This window comes from Ricinus communis, chromosome 7 (assembly GCF_019578655.1).
Source record: "Ricinus communis isolate WT05 ecotype wild-type chromosome 7, ASM1957865v1, whole genome shotgun sequence".
Lineage (NCBI taxonomy): Eukaryota > Viridiplantae > Streptophyta > Magnoliopsida > Malpighiales > Euphorbiaceae > Ricinus > Ricinus communis.
In genome coordinates this window covers 21912884-21929963 of record NC_063262.1, presented here as the reverse complement: position 1 = coordinate 21929963, position 17080 = coordinate 21912884, and the positions used below count along the sequence as shown (strand labels likewise).

Here is a 17080-nt window from a genome sequence, read left to right as displayed (position 1 = left end):
AACAGATAGTAATGGGCTTGGTCTGTAATAATACTATGGGCCAACTCTCAATTCATGGTGGGCGGTGCCTTAAGACCACCCTGCCTCAAATTCCTGTCCCTAGTCCAAACTCAGTTACCCATGGAATTATCTCTGGGTTGGGCGACTCTAGATAAACTCATTCGTGGATGAAACATCATACTTTATAGCTGCTATTTCACAGCAGAATTATAGATGGAATAACAATTCAATACAAAAATGACATACATAAAAAGGAGAATTCCACCTTGAGTATATTTTAAAGGAATTTACAATCACATATGCCATTTTTTGGAAAATATTTGCAAAAATATATGTGTTTCGATTTATTACATTTTTACTTTTTTACGCTTTTTTCAGAAAGAACCAAATTTCAACCTCCTCAATTTTCTTTCACTTGTTAGTTCCTATATCTATGACTCAAGCGGATGGTTTTTGTAGTCGAGCAACCATTTCCGATGCCAGATTAGTGAAATGATGCCGGCACTACTGAAAAATCAAAGTCAACGGCGGCAAAATCTTTCTCCTCCTTTTTCTGCCATTTGTTGGCCGATTCCAATGAGACCAGAGGTGGCAAGAGGCTAATGACGTCGAGGTCACCTGGTAGGGGTTTGGCATTGAACGTGGCCGGACGGTGAGGAAACGGAGGGAGAGAGAGAGGCGGGGATTGGTATGGGGGAGAGAGAGTGAAGGACCCGAGTGAATATTTTACAGTATTTAGAATTATTTTTAAGCCCTTAAAAATAATACCGCTACATCAACCCAATTTCTTAATATAATGTATATAATTTATAAAATAAGACTAAAACTGTTATTTCTCAAATTTAAATGAAAAAATTTAAACTCTTAATTAATGACACCCGAATTTTTAGAATGATTTTATTAATCAAATATGCTTTATTAAATATTTTTTTAATTTAGGTTCAAACAAACATGAAAACAATATAATAAATTAAATACATCATAATTCAGTTGATCAATGCAACTAATAGTTAGTGCTGATAAATTAAACCGTTTGGTAAAATTTTATTAGTGATTGTTATTAGTATGCTAAATGACTATTTAGAATATAATATTTTATTTTATTATATCATATTTGATACAAATTAATAAAAATAAAAAATATTATAATTAATTTTCTTTAGCTTAATTGTATTTATTATTAAAAATATTTATAAAAGCTATTTTAGAAATAGAGATTTGAATTTAAATTCTACTAATAAAAATATCTAATTTCAAATACCATAATTATAAATATTATAATTATTTAACTACTAAAAATAATATTATTTATTATAAAATATAAAAATTTAATTATATGATATCACCTTAAAATAAGTTATTATCAATAAGTTTTTAAAAGATAATAGTATTTAAACGAATAAAAAATCAATAAACTATCAATTTATAAAATAAAAATTTCTAAAATAGAGCTGATAAAATCAGCAGCTGATTGATACTAAATCAGCTATCAACTATTTTTTTTTTATCAACCGCTTTAAATAATTGTTCAGTGAGAAACAAATAGTTGGCAGTGACTGATGGCTGATAAATTAAAAAATTTAGTAAAATTTTATTAATAGTTGTTATTAGTATGCTAAATGACTACTTAAGATATAATATTTTATTTTATTTATTATATTCAATAATATAAATTAATAAAAATCAATTATAATAATTAAAATATTATGATTAGTTTTCTTGAGCTTAATTCTATTTACTATTAAAAATATTTATAAAAGCTACTTTAGACATAGAAATTTAAATTTAAATTCTCCTAATGAAAATCTCTAATTTCAGATATTATAATTATAAATATTATAATTATTTAACTATTAAAAATATTTTTTAAAATAATAATTATTTATTATAAAATATAAAAATTTAATTATATGATATCACCTTAAAATATATTATTATTAATAAGTTTTTAAAAGATAATGGTATTTAAATAAACTTAAAATTAAATAAGCTATCAATTTATAAAAATAAACTTCTAAAATACAGCTGATACAATCAGCAGCTGATTGATACTAAATCAGCTATCAACTGTTTTTTTTTTACCAACCGCTTTAAATAGTTGTTCAGTAAGAAACAACTATCAGCTGCATCAAACTTTTCAACCAAACACCCTCTAAAGATTAAAATAAAATAACACACATGTTTATAATAAAATAGTTAACTAATTAAAATGCTTAGGGGTTCAAATATTTATTAACACCCAAGTAAATTGTGAAAAAAGAAATTAAATTACCAATAGTAAGTCGAAAAAGTTTAGAATATTGCATAATTACTTTGAATGATTTTTCTTTTGTGATGTTTGGCTTGATACTAAGATGAATATAATTTATGTTAGATTAACATTTGGTTGATTTTCCATTCTATAAAAAAATTATCTTTAGTTCTTTTTTTAAACTGTTAATCTTTTTTTAGTTTCTACTTCAATTTTTTTCGCCATTAAATACAATCTTTTTATAATGAATTTATATTAGAAATAAGAAATCTAATCCATATATTTTAATATTTTAATTTTGTTCATTGATTTATATTTCTTTTCTTTATTCATTTACTATTTTTCTCGGATTAGCTTTTAAAAATTATATAGTTAACCTTTAGTTGATTATAGGGTATTTAATTTGAATATATTTTTGCAAATTAGATTCTTAGAAAAACGTATTTGCGCAGACTTTTCTGAGATAAAAATATTAATTATTGTTGTAAAAAAAAAAGTATTTTTATAAATAGTGGCTTTAAATTAGGACTATTGAGTTTTTGTTAGACTATATCAGACATGCGCATGCCTTGTCTCATTCCTTCGCACGTGGGGACTACGTTTTTCTTTCTCCCTGTCAGCTCATTGTTCTTTATATATCCATTAGATGGTTTCAGTTGTCATACGCTATTTTTAAATTCATTTCACTAGCTGTTAGATGACTGTTAAAAGTTTAATTGTTGACCATCCTTTTTGCTTATACCTATAAACCCATTTAGAAAAGAATATTTAATACACTCATATTTAAAATACTTATCTATATTTATCTCAAAATCTCCTATTTACTGTTTATATTCTTTCTTTTTGAATTTCACGAAAATCTAATTTTTATAAATTACTTAAGAAAAAACCATAAATACAGTGTTTAAACTTTTTTATTTTTCTATTTTAGTATCTAATTTTTTTTTACTCAATTAAGTGTTTAATCTGCTAAAAATGCTCAATATAATTATTTTGAGAAGTTTATTAACTTAAATACCCTCCTTAATATGAAGTAAGGAGGACCTTCACTTCATTAGCATTTTGATCGGGGTCTTTTTTCTTCTACTGCGAAGCCCTGAAAAAGTCACAGGCGGTAGGTTAGTACAATTCTGCTACTGCTGATGTGGCCCTACACTCATTCACGAGCTTCTTCTTTAGTGCTCTTGTCGCCTAAGTAATGAGACCCAAGGTAAGAGTTTGATTGGCAGATTTTTCTCCCATTCATATATCATATATTTTCTTCCTTGTCCATTCTTTACAATATTTTCTGTACCACAGAAATTACTGTAAAAAATCTATATTAAAGAGACGTCTAACTGTTTATATTGAAATAAAGATATCTATTATTATGTGATTCTATACATTGCGGCGGTCGGTAATGTTGGTGAATTAGATAAAGATACAGAAAGAGAGGGATTCGAACTCTCGGTAAACAAAAGCCTACATTGATAATATAATATAATATATATTTTTTCTTTTTTTATCCATTTTTAGTATCTTTTTTTTTTTTAAAAAATGTTTGTTTCTCTAGAAATTAAAAGAAAAAAATAGTTAAAACTTTTTCCCTCGTGCATTCAAATAAAAAATACAAAAAAGTTATGTCATTTTATTATTTTTTAGCTTATTGTATTCACCTCAAGAAAATAAAACATATTTTTCATCTTAAAACAATAAAGAATAAAGAGAAAAGTATTATATGTTTTTTAGAAAAAGATAATTCTTAAAAATAAAGATTATAAGTAAATTTCTTTTTTTTTTTGAGAAAATAAATTAAATTTTTAAAAATCTAATGCAACATTTTTACTGCTGAAAGAAGATTTAATAAAAAGAAAGAAAGAAATGTAAGATTATTATTATTATAATCTTATATTAATGACCCATAATTAAATATATGGTCTAGTATTAAATGAACTAATATAATGGTTCTTAGTTAATTATGAATTGGACCATTGGGATAATGCCCTTGTCTCTACCTTCATTAAATTATGCAATAAAGTTTATTACACTATCCATATAATAATATAATTGTAGGATTATTATTGGTAAGTGTGGTGGTTACTTAATTAAATATAAAAGAGGTTAAAGAGAGATTTTTTTTTTATTAAGTAAATGCCCTCCTATTTTTTTTTGGCTCAGCACATTCTTTTCCTTTAAGAATTTGCTTAAAAAAAATCACCATAAAATAAAAAAGCTAAGCTTTGCACCGTTAAAAGAGGCTTATTTAAAGCAAGAATATTAGAGAACAGAACAATTACGCTTAAGGAATTAACATCAAGCAAGCCATAGATCAAGGTATGTTTCATATATTATGTTTGTGTTACTGAATTTAGAACCCTAATAGAATTGTGTTGATTTAATTCGTAATTGTGATATTGTGGCTAATTATAGATGTTTCTTGTAATTTTAAAAACATGTTAAGGATTATATTAAGTGTATAAGTTTATAATTTAATCTAATAATTAGTATCAGAGCCTAATCAATTACAATTAAATTACATTAAGATTAGGGTTCATAAAAGAAAATCAAAATTATATTTAAAGTATTTTGGATGAAATTAAAATATTCAAATTTCTGCATAATTGTTTAAATTTTATTCAAATTTAATTTAATTAAAATTTAATTGAATTATAGAAATTTTGATAATTTATATGTTCTTGAGTTTAATTGTCATTAAAAAAAATTATTATTTAATCAAATATAAGTGACCGATTTGATTAATTTAAGATAAATTATAGTCACTAAAGTGATTAAACTTATAAAGATTCTTAAAATATGACATTGTGTTTAAGTAATAGTTATAGTCACCAAAGTGACTTAGCTTTTAAAGGCTACTTAAATAATTTAAATATATTTCAATTATTTATAATCAAATAATGACATAAAAGTTTATGATTGAAATAATTGAAATTATTAATTATAAATCTAGGAGGTTATCCAAAGATGAACCATTGATTATAATTAATAAAAATGAAAGGAATTTATTAACATATTTGGTAAATGTGGGTGTATATCCAAAAATAACATACATATTTATTTGAATATGCTTGATTATTTGTTAAAGTTATTCCTCCTTAAATTATTATAGTTTAATGTTATATATTTAAGAATCACCTAAAGGTGAACTTAAATATGTAGATTATTGTTATATGTTTGAATCCGATGTAAAGAACTCAAAACATTAAATAAGTGAGAATGTATTATTGTTTGTAGCTATGACCAACATGTTTGCCTTGGGGAATGGATTGATCAAGTTCAATGGATTGAACTTTGCCGACTGGAATGAGCAGATTCAGTTCCAACTAGGCGTAATAGATTTAGACCTAGCTCTGGTTATTGATGGAAAGCCTGCTGAAATTACTAAGACTAGTTCTGAAAGTGAAAAGTCTCTTTATGAGGTTTGGGAAAGATCAAACCGGTTGGCATTGAACTTGATGAGAATGATCATGGCAGAAAATGTTAAGCCGTCGATTCCCAAGATAGACTGTGCTAAGGATTTTATAAAGAAAATCAAGGAGTATTCACAATCAGACATTGCTGATAAGTCTATTGTGGGAACTCTAATGAGTGAGCTGACAATAAAGAAATTTGATTGGTTGAAACCAATTCATGATCATGTAACCTCAATGACCAACTTAGCCGCCAAGCTTAAGGGAATGGAAATGGATGTGAGTGAGTCCTTCCTCGTACAATTCATCATCAACTCTCTTCCTCCTGAATTTGGAAAGTTCCAAGTAAACTACAACACACTTAAGGAGAAGTGGAACTTATAGGAAATCAAGACTATACTAATTCAGGAAGAAGGGAGATTAAGGACGTTGAAGGATCACACCATCCATCTTTCTGTTCATAATGAGGCTAGTAGCAGCAAAGGGAAGCCAGGAAAGAAACAGAAAGGCAAGGGTAAGACTCGTCTGAAGGTGAATGAGGGTCAAATCCAAAAGGAGAAGATTTGTTTCTTTTGCAAGAAACCTAAACATTTCAAAAGGGATTGCCATAAACGAAAGGCATGGAGTGAAAAGAAAGGTAAATATTTTGTTCTGTATGCTTTGAATCAAATTTAATTGAAGTGCCCAATAATACTTGGTGGTTAGATTCTGGTGCCACTACTCATGTGTCACATATAATGCAGGGATTCCTTTCAATCCATACTTTAAAAAGAATTGAAAAGTTCCTTTATATGGGCAACAAAATGAAGGCACGAATAGAAGGAATAGGGACGTATAGATTGATTCTAGACACCGGTTGTCGTCTAGATCTTGAAAAGTGTCTCTATTTTCCTAGATGTGCCAAAAATTTGATTTCTGTTTCAAAGTTGGATGATTGTAATTTTCATTTTAAGATTGGTAATGATTGATTTTCGATGTATAAACATCAGTACTATTATGGTTGTGGTACATTAGTGGATGGTTTATATCGTGTCAATCTTGATGTTAATTTTACTAAATCTTTGTTTTATATTGATCATAATATTGGTAGTAAACATAATGCACATAATGAATATTTGGCTTTCTTATGGCATTAAAGATTAGGTCACATATCTAGAGAAAGGTTAACGAGGTTAATAAAAAGTGAAATTTTACCTCAACTAGATTTTAATGATTGGGATGTGTGTGTGGATTGTATCAAAGGTAAACAAACCAAACACATATTAAAGAATCCAGCCATAAGAAGTACTAAATTGCTAGAGTTAATACACACTGACATTTGTGGTCCATTTCATATTCCGTCTTGGGGCGGTGAAAAGTATTTTATTACTTTTATTGACGATTATTCATGTTATTGTTATCTCTATTTATTGCATGAAAAGTCTCAATCATTAGACATGTTAAAAGTATTTATTGATGAGGTTGAAAGACAATTAGCTAGAAAAGTGAAAGTTGTGAGGTCGGATAGGGGTGGTGAATATTATGAAAAATATGATGAAAATGGATAATGTCTTTGCAAAATTTCTTGAAAGTCGGGGTATTTGTGCACAGTATACAATGCTTGGTACACCACAACAAAATGGTATAAATGAAAGGCGAAACCGTACTTTTATGGATATGGTTAGGAGCATGATGAGTTATAATAATGTACCTTTATCTTTATGGATGCATGCATTAAAGACGGTAGTATATCTGCTTAATAGGGTTCTTAGTAAGGCAGTTCCCATAACACCTTATGAAACGTGGACAGGAAGGAAACCTAGCTTAAGGCATTTGCATGTATGGGGTTGTCAAGTAGAAGTGAGGATTTACAATCCTCATGAAAAGAAACTTGACGAAAGAACCATTAGTGGTTGTTTCATAGGATACTCGAAAAAGTCTAAAGGCGACATATTTTATTGTCCTAACCATACAACAAGAATAGTTGAATATGGTAATGCAAGGTTCATTGAGAATGGGGAGAATAGTGGGAGTGAGAAACCACGAGAGGTGAATATTCAAGATATTCAAATAGAAAAGAATCCAACACTTGATATCTCTTCTAGATTTGTCATTCCTTATGTTGTATCACGATCACACAACATACAAGAACAACAAGTGAGTATTCCAAACTCACCAGTAGAGAATGTTCTCAATGAACCAATAAAAAATGTTGAAGTCGTAAATGAGGAGAATATACCACAAGAACGGGTATTGTGTAGGTCTGTAAGGGATAAAAGACCGGCAATTTCGGATGACTATGTGGTATATTCACTTGAACATGAATGTGACTTAAGCATTGATAAATATCCAGTTTCATTTAAGGAAGCCATAGAATGTGAAAATTCTAAAAAGTGGTTAAGTGTTATGAAAGAAGAGTTAAAATCGATGGATGACAATAAAGTCTGGGATTTGATTTAGTTGCCTAAAGGATCCAAGCAAGTTGGATGTAAATGGGTCTTTAAGACCAAAAGGGATTCTAAAGGCAACATTGAAAGATATAAAGCCAGACTTGTCGCCAAAGGTTATACTCAGAAAAATGGCATCGATTATAAAGAAACTTTCTCTCCGGTATCGAAGAAAGACTCTTTAAGAATTATTATAGCTTTGGTGGCTCATTATGACTTAGAGCTTCATCAAATGAATGTGAAAACCGCCTTTCTTAATAGTGACTTAGAATAAGAAGTGTATATGGATCAACCTGAGGGTTTTATCTCTTCGGGTAGTAAAAGTATGGTGTGTAAGTTAAAGAAGTCAATATATGGTTTGAAATAAGCTTCTAGATAATGGTACATTAAGTTTAATGATACCATTATGTCATACGGTTTTGTAGAGAACACTGTTGATCGGTGTATCTATATCAAAGTTAGTGAGAGCAAGTTCATGATGTTAGTACTATATGTTGATAATATACTCTTAACAGCAAATGACTTGGATATGTTACATGATGTAAAGAAATATCTCTCTAGTAATTTTGAAATGAAAGCTATGGGTGAGGCATCATATGTGATTGGAATAGAAACATTCTATGATAGATCACAAGGATTGTTGGAATTGTCGAAGGATACATAATGAAAATTTTAGAGAGATTCAGAATGGAAAGTTGCTCATCAAGTAAGGTTCCAATTTAGAAAGGGGACAAATTTAGCGAAATGCAATGTCTAAAGAATGATTTGAAAAGAAAAGAAATGGATAACATTCCTTATGCTTCAGTGATCGATAGTCTTATGTATGCTCAAACATGCACTAGACTAGACATTAGTTTTATTGTTGGAATGTTAGGCCGTTATCAAAGTAATCCTGGTTTGGATCATTGGAAAGCTGCAAAGAAAGTACTTAGATATTTACAAGGCACTAAGGATCACATGCTCACATTAAGGCGATCAAATCACTTAGAAGTAATTAGATATTCGGATTCAGTTTATGCTGGTTGTGTAGAGACTAGAAAGTCTACATTTAGGTATTTGTTCCAATTAGCAGGAGGAACAATTTCATGGAGAAGTGGGAAGCAGTATGTCATTGCTACTTCCACTATTAAGGCAGAATTTGTGGCATGTTTTGAGGCCACGGTTCAAGCATTGTGGTTGTAGAACTTTATCTCAGGGTTAGGTATTGTCGACAGTATAGAAAGACAGTTGAGAATATATTGTGATAATTCCACAGCTGTTTTCTTTACAAGGAATGATAGATATTCTAAGGGTGCTAAGCACATGGATTTGAAATATCTATTGGTTAAAGAAGAGGTGCAAAAACATAGAGTGTCGTTTAAGCATATAGGTACTGACCTAATGATAGCGGATCCGTTAACTAAGGGATGGGCCGACCATAGCTTTTACAGGCCATGTTGAAAGGATGGGCATTATAGACAAGTCCTTGTTAGCTTGATTTCAATTAACATATACATGTGAATGTTTGCTTGAATATTTTATTTAACACTTATGAATTCAATTAATGTTGTTCTTGCAAATAATTTTATAATGTCATTAGTATTGTTATGTACATGAAGAGTTTAAAGTATGACATATAAAAGTTGAAGATTATGAAATTCTTCAAATAATATTAATAAAAGTTATACGGATTGAACAATTTGTGAAACATGGAAGGAATCTTGTCGATCAAATGACTTGTGACTACCATGATTCAATTGTTTAGATTCATTTAAAGTTGGTGATTTTGATAATTTTAACGAAAGGAGCGCGTTTACAGTTATGGTTAAATGCCGAAATCATCTTATGGGTCAAGTGGGAGAACGTAAGATTATTATTATTATAATCTTATATTAATGACCCATAATTAAATATATGGTCTATTATTAAATGAACTAATATAATGGTTATTAGTTAATTATGAATTGGACCACTGGGATAATGCCCTTGTCTCTACCTACACTATCCATATAATAATATAATTATATGATTATTATTGGTAAGTGGGGTGGTTACTTAATTAAATATAGAAGAGGTTAAAGAGAGGTTATTTTTTTTGTATCAAGTAACTGCCCTCCTTTTTTTTTTTTGGCTCAGCATATTCTTTTCCTTTAAGAATTTGCTTTAAAAAGAATCACCATAAAAAAAAAGCTAAGCTTTGCACCATTGAAAGAGGCTTATTTAAAGCAAGAAGGTTAGAGAGAAGAACAATTATGCTTAAGGAATTAGTATCAAGCAAGCAATGGATCAAAGTATATTTCATATATTATGTTTGTGTTACTAATTTAGAACCCTAATAGAATTGTGTTGATTTAATTCGTAATTGTGATATTGTAGCTAATTATAGATGTTTCTTGTAATTTTAGAAAAATATTAAGGATTAGATTAAGTGTATAAGTGTATAATTTAATCTAACAAGAAAGCCAGAAAAATAAGAAAAAAAGAAAAAAAAAGAATGGAAAAAGGTTATAAGTCATGATGAGTAAGAATATTTAAGTTATTTCATGTATAAATTGAGTTAAATTATTACTTTAACTTATAAAATATGTAAGAGATATCATAATATACATATTTTAGCAGATTCAGACACTTTAATTGAATAAAAAAATAATTCAAGTACTGAAATAAAAAATAAAGAAATTAAGATATTAAATTTATAATTATCTCATTACTTAAATTCAACTTTTATAAGAAAGTACTCTTAACCGCCTGTAGAAGGTTTATGAGTTAAGTGCATGTGATACTCATGAGACAAACCACATTTAGTCCTAAAGGGTCGCTAACTCTAGTTAGTTGAAATCAACTTGAATGTTGGTTGAAATCAATCAAAAAATTTATTTTATTTGAAAAAAAGACATAAAAGAAAAAATAAAATAGAAATAATAAAATTGAAAGAGATATTTTGATGTTATTGAATATATTGATATATTAATGTAAAATTTATTTGAAAATTTTATCTATTTTATTAGAATTTAGTTTAGCTATATCTAATTTCACACAAATTTAATTATATAAAATACTAAATTAACTTTCATTCTATTTAAAGAATATCAATTTTAGTTTCGTAAATGAATTCTATAAATATTATGGATTTTGACCAAATACCATATTAAAGATAATTTATTATATATTTTGTGATTGAATTCATTTGTTGCAAGTCACATTCCATTTTTGTTTTCCTAATCTATCATTATTGTTTTACAATTTGCATTATCAACCTACCGTATTTTACAACATTTTCTCTGGTCTAAGAGGCTATTTGGCATAGTTGTTCCATCGTATTCGGTAATTCTTTAGGAGGATGCTCGTAGTTCTTAGGACTCTTAGCCATTGTATTTTCTACAAGCTTCAAATTGTGAATAACTACTCTATTACAAATTGGAGCGTCTTGTTAACAACTCTATTAATTTCTTAAATCCTAAATTAAAAAACCTAAAGGTTACATCTTTTCTCTTTTATTCTAGTGTATATAAGAATTTTTTAAAATATGAAAAACAAATGAAAAAAAATGATATTTTGAAATAAATTATTATTAGATATAGCTTCTAAATATTCCAATCAATTTTTTTTTTTGTTTTTATATTGTTATGAATCAACTTTACTACTACAAAAATAAGTTTAAAATGATGATTTTTATTTATTAATAGTGAATTATATTATATATAAATTTTTTTAAAAAAAATAAAATAAATGTGACACTTTAATTAAAAAATAATTACATTTATATTGATAATTAAATATATGAATAACAACTGTTGCAGATGATCTTTATTTACTAACCATCAGCTGTCAGCTACTGGTTACCGACTATCAATAGCAACTGTCGGCTACAGTAGAGCAGATGATCTTTATTTACTAACCATCAGCTGTCAGCTACTGGTTACCCACTATCAATAGCAACTGTCGGCTACAGTAGAGCGAATCAGGCCGTAAGTCTTCTAGTAGTTCATAATAATCATCTTTATTTTTCCTTTTCATTACTGTAACCTGTATACATACATAACTATTGCAGTGTCTTTGGGTAACTGAATCTCCTTAGACTTTCCTCTCTCATGTTAACAAGTTAAGTTAATGTAATATAACAGTCATTCGGCTAACTTTGTATCTTGTGATTCATGGTTAATTCACATCAGTAAATGTCTAAGAAATTATCTGTACGGCCATGAACTATGCGAGGAAACCAAGAAACGGCAAGTGGCTGGATACGGGGGGGGGGGGGGGGGTGGGTACGCAGTTAGAGTTTAACATAAAAAATAAGAGGCAGAAGTGGGCGACATGTGAGTGTGCAGTAATAATGGAGATAGGAGGGAGGCAAGGAGAATCTCTTCTGAAAATTGAAACTTATTATCAACATACCCTTCTTCCCACATATATAATCAACAAACATACTGGGTGCTTCACCACTTTCTCACCCTATCCTTTGTTCTTCTCCCCCTTTCTCCATATATATATATATATGCCAGGGGATTCGAATTTCTTTTCTTATGAGTTTCATTTTGTATTTTCTGAACTCTTGTTATTGTTTAAGGCCCCATGTAAAACTATTCCAATATCTGTCGTAGCCAGTAAAAAGTCTTCACTTTTATCTCTTTCCTTTTAGAGTAAGAACTAGATTATATATGAACAGAAAAGCTTGGGACTACAGCATCACTTGTATAAAAAGGAAGCCTCATCTTATTCGAGAAAATTCAAGGAGACAAAAACTCTGTTGAGGAAAAGAGAAAAGGCTTAGATCATATGTTAACAGTTGTTTTCTTGAATATGAAATAAGTACCAAAATGCATTTAAACTGTGCTTTCCCCTTGTATCCATTTTTTTTCTTGTTTTCACCTTATATATGGTCTGATCCACTCTTCTTTTTATTAAGATATACTTTTCAATTAAATAATCTGCATGGACTTTAGAGTCTTGTGATTTAGAACTCAAACCTGCCAAATGGAAATGTAAAACAAGTTACGAGTTTTAACCATGGCTAATCAACATATTAATGTACATTTAGATCAAACATGTACATTCATTTGTTGTCTAAGTAATTTTACGTATGGATTAATTAAATTATGGAAAGAGTATGTGGACCTTGTGGCACATGGGATCGACCTCTAAAGAAAAGTGAATTTTAATAGGTCAGCTTTTTGGAGTGATAAGGACCATTGTGGTTTGGTTTATATTTAAGATCCAACCATTTATTTTCTTTTTTAACAGATGCTGTTATTTTTAGTCTTTAAAAACTATACCGATGATTAATATTGGTTAAAAGTATAATTATTGATTTAACAAGTTAGATTCGTTACTTTTTATAAAAAAAAAATAATTATTAATCTTTACATTTAGAAACTCAAAATTTTACTTTTCATTTTAATTTAATAAATGAATTAGAAGTTTATATACATTTTCTTTAGTAATAACTTAAGTAAGAAATAATAAATTAAAATTATTAACATTTACAGAGAAAAGTATAATGTAAAAAAATTTATATCAGCTGGGCTAATGCAGATCATACGAAACAGTGCTGAAGGATCAAGCGCAAACACTGTAAGCACGATTCGAATCCAAAATAAAAACCATGCCAAACATATCCTTATTAAAAAAAAAAAAAAGAATAAATGAGAAATAAAAAGTCAGTAGAGGAAGATGATGTCAACAAAGGGACATATCATAAATCTTAGCAGATAAATGACTTCTAACAGAATAGAAAACTGACGGGAAGAACCTTAGCAGAGATATTCAGTTAAGTTGCATAAAAAATTGACTTGCTCATGACCTAAAGTCATTTCAAATTACAACATAAAATAAAATACAATGAAACAATAATTTCTATTTATTTATTTCTAATTGATAGATATAGTTAGATGTGAGTTGTTAAGCTAGAGGAAATAAAGAGGTATATATCAGACTAAGAAATTCAACTTCCGACACTAAATGTTTGGCCACCGTATGGTGGGAATTATATTAAAGAGATTCTTTAGTTGTAGAGAAAGCTTTTCTCATTTGTAGGTGTCAACTTCCAATGATCATTTAATTGTTATAAAACCCATATTTATTACCTTCTCTAATTTGCATAAGCTTGTCAATATTTTTTGATATTGACAAATTGTAATTTTCTTTGCTTAGTTTAAACATATAAATCATATCTCATTTTGCACAAACCAAACAAGTCTCTATCTCAATTCAAGTAATATGCTTACTGCCACCGGCTTGAATTAACATATCTATCTTATCCATTTCTTAAATATATATATATATATATATATATATGCCTTAAAAGACCTGAAAGGGACTAACAACATAAGACATTTTGTAGATAATAGATAAAACTATATGTTAAACTAAAGGGTTTTTCTCTTAATTACAATAAAATGTAGTTAAAAATAATTGTCTAACAACTCCTTCCAACTACTGCACAATTAATTAAATACACATTTAGACCCCCAAAAATTTCACTTGCCAAACCACTCCCAGGACTTCCCTTTTCTGTTCTTCAATATCCTGTTGGAAACTCGCACTGCCCGAACTCTGCAAACAAGAAACCACTAGTTCTTAGTATAAAATAAAATATTTTTTTAATAAAAAATTTAAAATATAACTAATAAAGTTCAAAGTAATGACTGATGACATAACGTGTCTTTTAACATTTTGACTTCCTTTCTTTTTCATTAACTCTAAATCTTTAGTTGCTTTTATTATTAACAAAGAGCAGAATTTCCTGTGTCACGTAAAAAAGCGAGAAGAATTGTCTTCCAATAAGTGGAAGACACGTCAGGATGGAGAAAGATTCTCCATCACATCATGACCGGTCACGTGCCACCCTTATTGACATTGGCATGGCATGCACTGTTTGTCCCCCCCTCCCATAGGATGGTGGGACCAGGGCCAGCTTTCACACACTCCGCAGCACATGTTAGCAAAATCTATCAAGTAATGATAATAATACGCTACTACTCTTAACATAAGCTATGCATGCTCACGTTAGCGAACAATAAGAGCGAAAGCTAAGATACGCACTTGGTGGTTGTGTGACGACGTAAGCTGCGCCTCCGAAGTAACAGGTACCCATTTCCCGCCCTTTCTTCTGATAATAACTGTTGAAAGCAAACGACGCGTGGGCCTCAACTGTGTTGGGATCGTAACACGTTTCACCTGGCTGAATCGGATGGCAATCAGCTCCTCCTTCACCACAGGCATAATCTAGACCGTGCTGCAGCTTCTCTTTCCCCACATCAGGATTCGCCACGCACCACGTGTTGCCCGTAGTACTCTTGGACACGCCGCCGCTCACCGGAGTCGCCACCTGTTGGCCAGCAGTAGCCGGAGGTGATCTGTCCGTGTAATTTTTTAGGCCCTCTACAGTGAAAGGGATGTCGTAAACTTTTTGCTCGTTAGGGTAAAATAGTCCATAATTTCTCTCTGATGTGGGCCCATTCTTTCTGTCTTCGTTGAAAAGAGCAAAGAGATAAACGGTCAGATCTGCGTGCGGTCTCAAAGGGGTCCCACCACCAGTTAAGATCCTACGGACGAGATTCCCGTTGTATGAGGCAGCGTTTTGTACACTAGCGCCTAACTCATTCTCGTCCCCTTTTGACGGCCAACCGGTCTCCGTTATAACCATGCTAATATCGTCATATTTTAAAGCGGACATAGCAGCAAAAACGGCGTCGATTTGAGCATCGAAGAGACTGAAATACCGCAACCCGTTACCCGCATCCACAACACCCGGGTTTTCTCTAAACAAAGCGTAGTCTAATGAAATGACATCAGAGTTAGACTCGTAAGCGAAAAAGGGGTAGGCATTGACCATGAGGTAAGAACCAGTTTCACGGAGGAAATCAAACAAGGGTTTAAAAACGGGTTCAATTAACTCGGGTCGGAAAGATCCGGCAGAAGAAGGGTAAGAGTTTTGGAGAGCGCTTAATGCAATAGGGGAAGAGACTTTAATAGCAGAATCAAGGTTAAGCTTTTGCAAAGCTTGGTGAATGTTTCTCATTGCAGGTAAAAGGAACTTTGTAGTGTTGTGTGGATCAACAAACACCTCATTTCCCACAGCAATGGCTTCGATTTCAGTGGAAGGGTAGTAAACAGCGACGTTCCGTTGAACCCAAGAGAAAGCAAATGAGGGGCGTTTGGCAGCAGAGTAAAGAAGCTCGTTGGGCAGGTCGACGGTTACTTTGATTCGGGTTCCCGATAGTGCTTTGAGAACGGCTGGATCAGCGTCGAATACTTTGACTCGCTGTAGACCCTGAGATTTGAGGAGCTGGACTACTTTAGTAGCTGAAGGCAAGTTGTCTGCTATCCTTCCATAGTTTACTCCGATTGACCCTGCATCTGCAAGAAAAGAAAAAATGCACGGCACATTAGCAATAGAAACAGCCAGAAGCTGTATTTTAGTTCTCTAAAGAAAGAAAATTACCTGCAAAAGTGAAAGTGGAAAGGAGTAAGAGAAGGGAGGAGATGAAAGAAAGGTCCATGGCTCTGGTTCGTGGAGGAACTGCAGAGCAGTTGAATGAGTGAGTGAGTGAGTGGTAGAGAGTGAGGGATTTTGTGTGTATATAAAAGATGTGAAGGTGTGTGTAATTTGATGATCAGATCGAGATGGTTTGGTTGGGGAGGGACCCACTTTGTCAGACAATGACAAGAACAAAAGCCAGAATGAGGAAGAGAGAGAGAGAGAGAGAGCCGCTTGCTTGCACAAACCACGATGTATGAAGGACAGACAGTATTAGTGCAAACCTAAGCCGACGTGGGGCCCCCATAAAACTCGACCGTTCTATTAGTGGACTGTTAAATGCTCTGATTTACTACTCTTGGGCTGCATCATTTCCCATGTAATATTGGCCTCTGTTTTCTACACGTGTCCAGATGTGGTTGGAAGTCAAGGATACAAAGATTGAAGGGATCTAATGTGCGTTGATAATGGTGCTGATGTTTTGCAGGTTAATACAGAATAATAAATAATAATGGTATAATTGGTATTAGGTGAAATT

At 30.8% G+C, this 17080-nt stretch overlaps 2 protein-coding genes across 2 annotated transcripts; one reads left to right on the top strand and one right to left on the bottom strand.

Moving 5' to 3' along the window:
- The first annotated feature begins 8828 nt into the window (after positions 1–8828).
- LOC125370645 (secreted RxLR effector protein 161-like) lies at positions 8829–9266 on the top strand. Its single transcript, XM_048376938.1, has one exon. It carries the CDS (start codon positions 8829–8831, stop codon positions 9264–9266), a length of 438 nt encoding a protein of 145 aa, XP_048232895.1.
- A 5157-nt stretch (positions 9267–14423) lies between these two features.
- LOC8282560 (glucan endo-1,3-beta-glucosidase 12) lies at positions 14424–16665 on the bottom strand. Its single transcript, XM_015723102.3, has 3 exons — positions 16507–16665; positions 15105–16421; positions 14424–14615 (listed from the first exon to the last, which is right to left on the bottom strand). Exons 1-3 carry the CDS (start codon positions 16562–16564, stop codon positions 14581–14583), a joined length of 1410 nt encoding a protein of 469 aa, XP_015578588.1. The 5' UTR covers positions 16565–16665; the 3' UTR covers positions 14424–14580.
- Between the last annotated feature and the right edge of the window lie 415 nt (positions 16666–17080).

Excerpts from the sequence above, each read along its gene's own strand:
- LOC8282560 (XM_015723102.3), bottom strand. The coding sequence starts at position 16,564 with ATGGACCTTTCTTTCATCTCCTCCCTTCTCTTACTCCTTTCCACTTTC. Across the intron at positions 16,422-16,506 it reads TTCCACTTTCACTTTTGCAG|ATGCAGGGTCAATCGGAGTA; the intron begins GTAATTTTCTTT and ends CTTTTCTTGCAG. Across the intron at positions 14,616-15,104 it reads CGTCGTCACACAACCACCAA|AGTTCGGGCAGTGCGAGTTT; the intron begins GTGCGTATCTTA and ends TCTTGTTTGCAG.
- LOC125370645 (XM_048376938.1), top strand. The coding sequence starts at position 8,829 with ATGCAATGTCTAAAGAATGATTTGAAAAGAAAAGAAATGGATAACATT.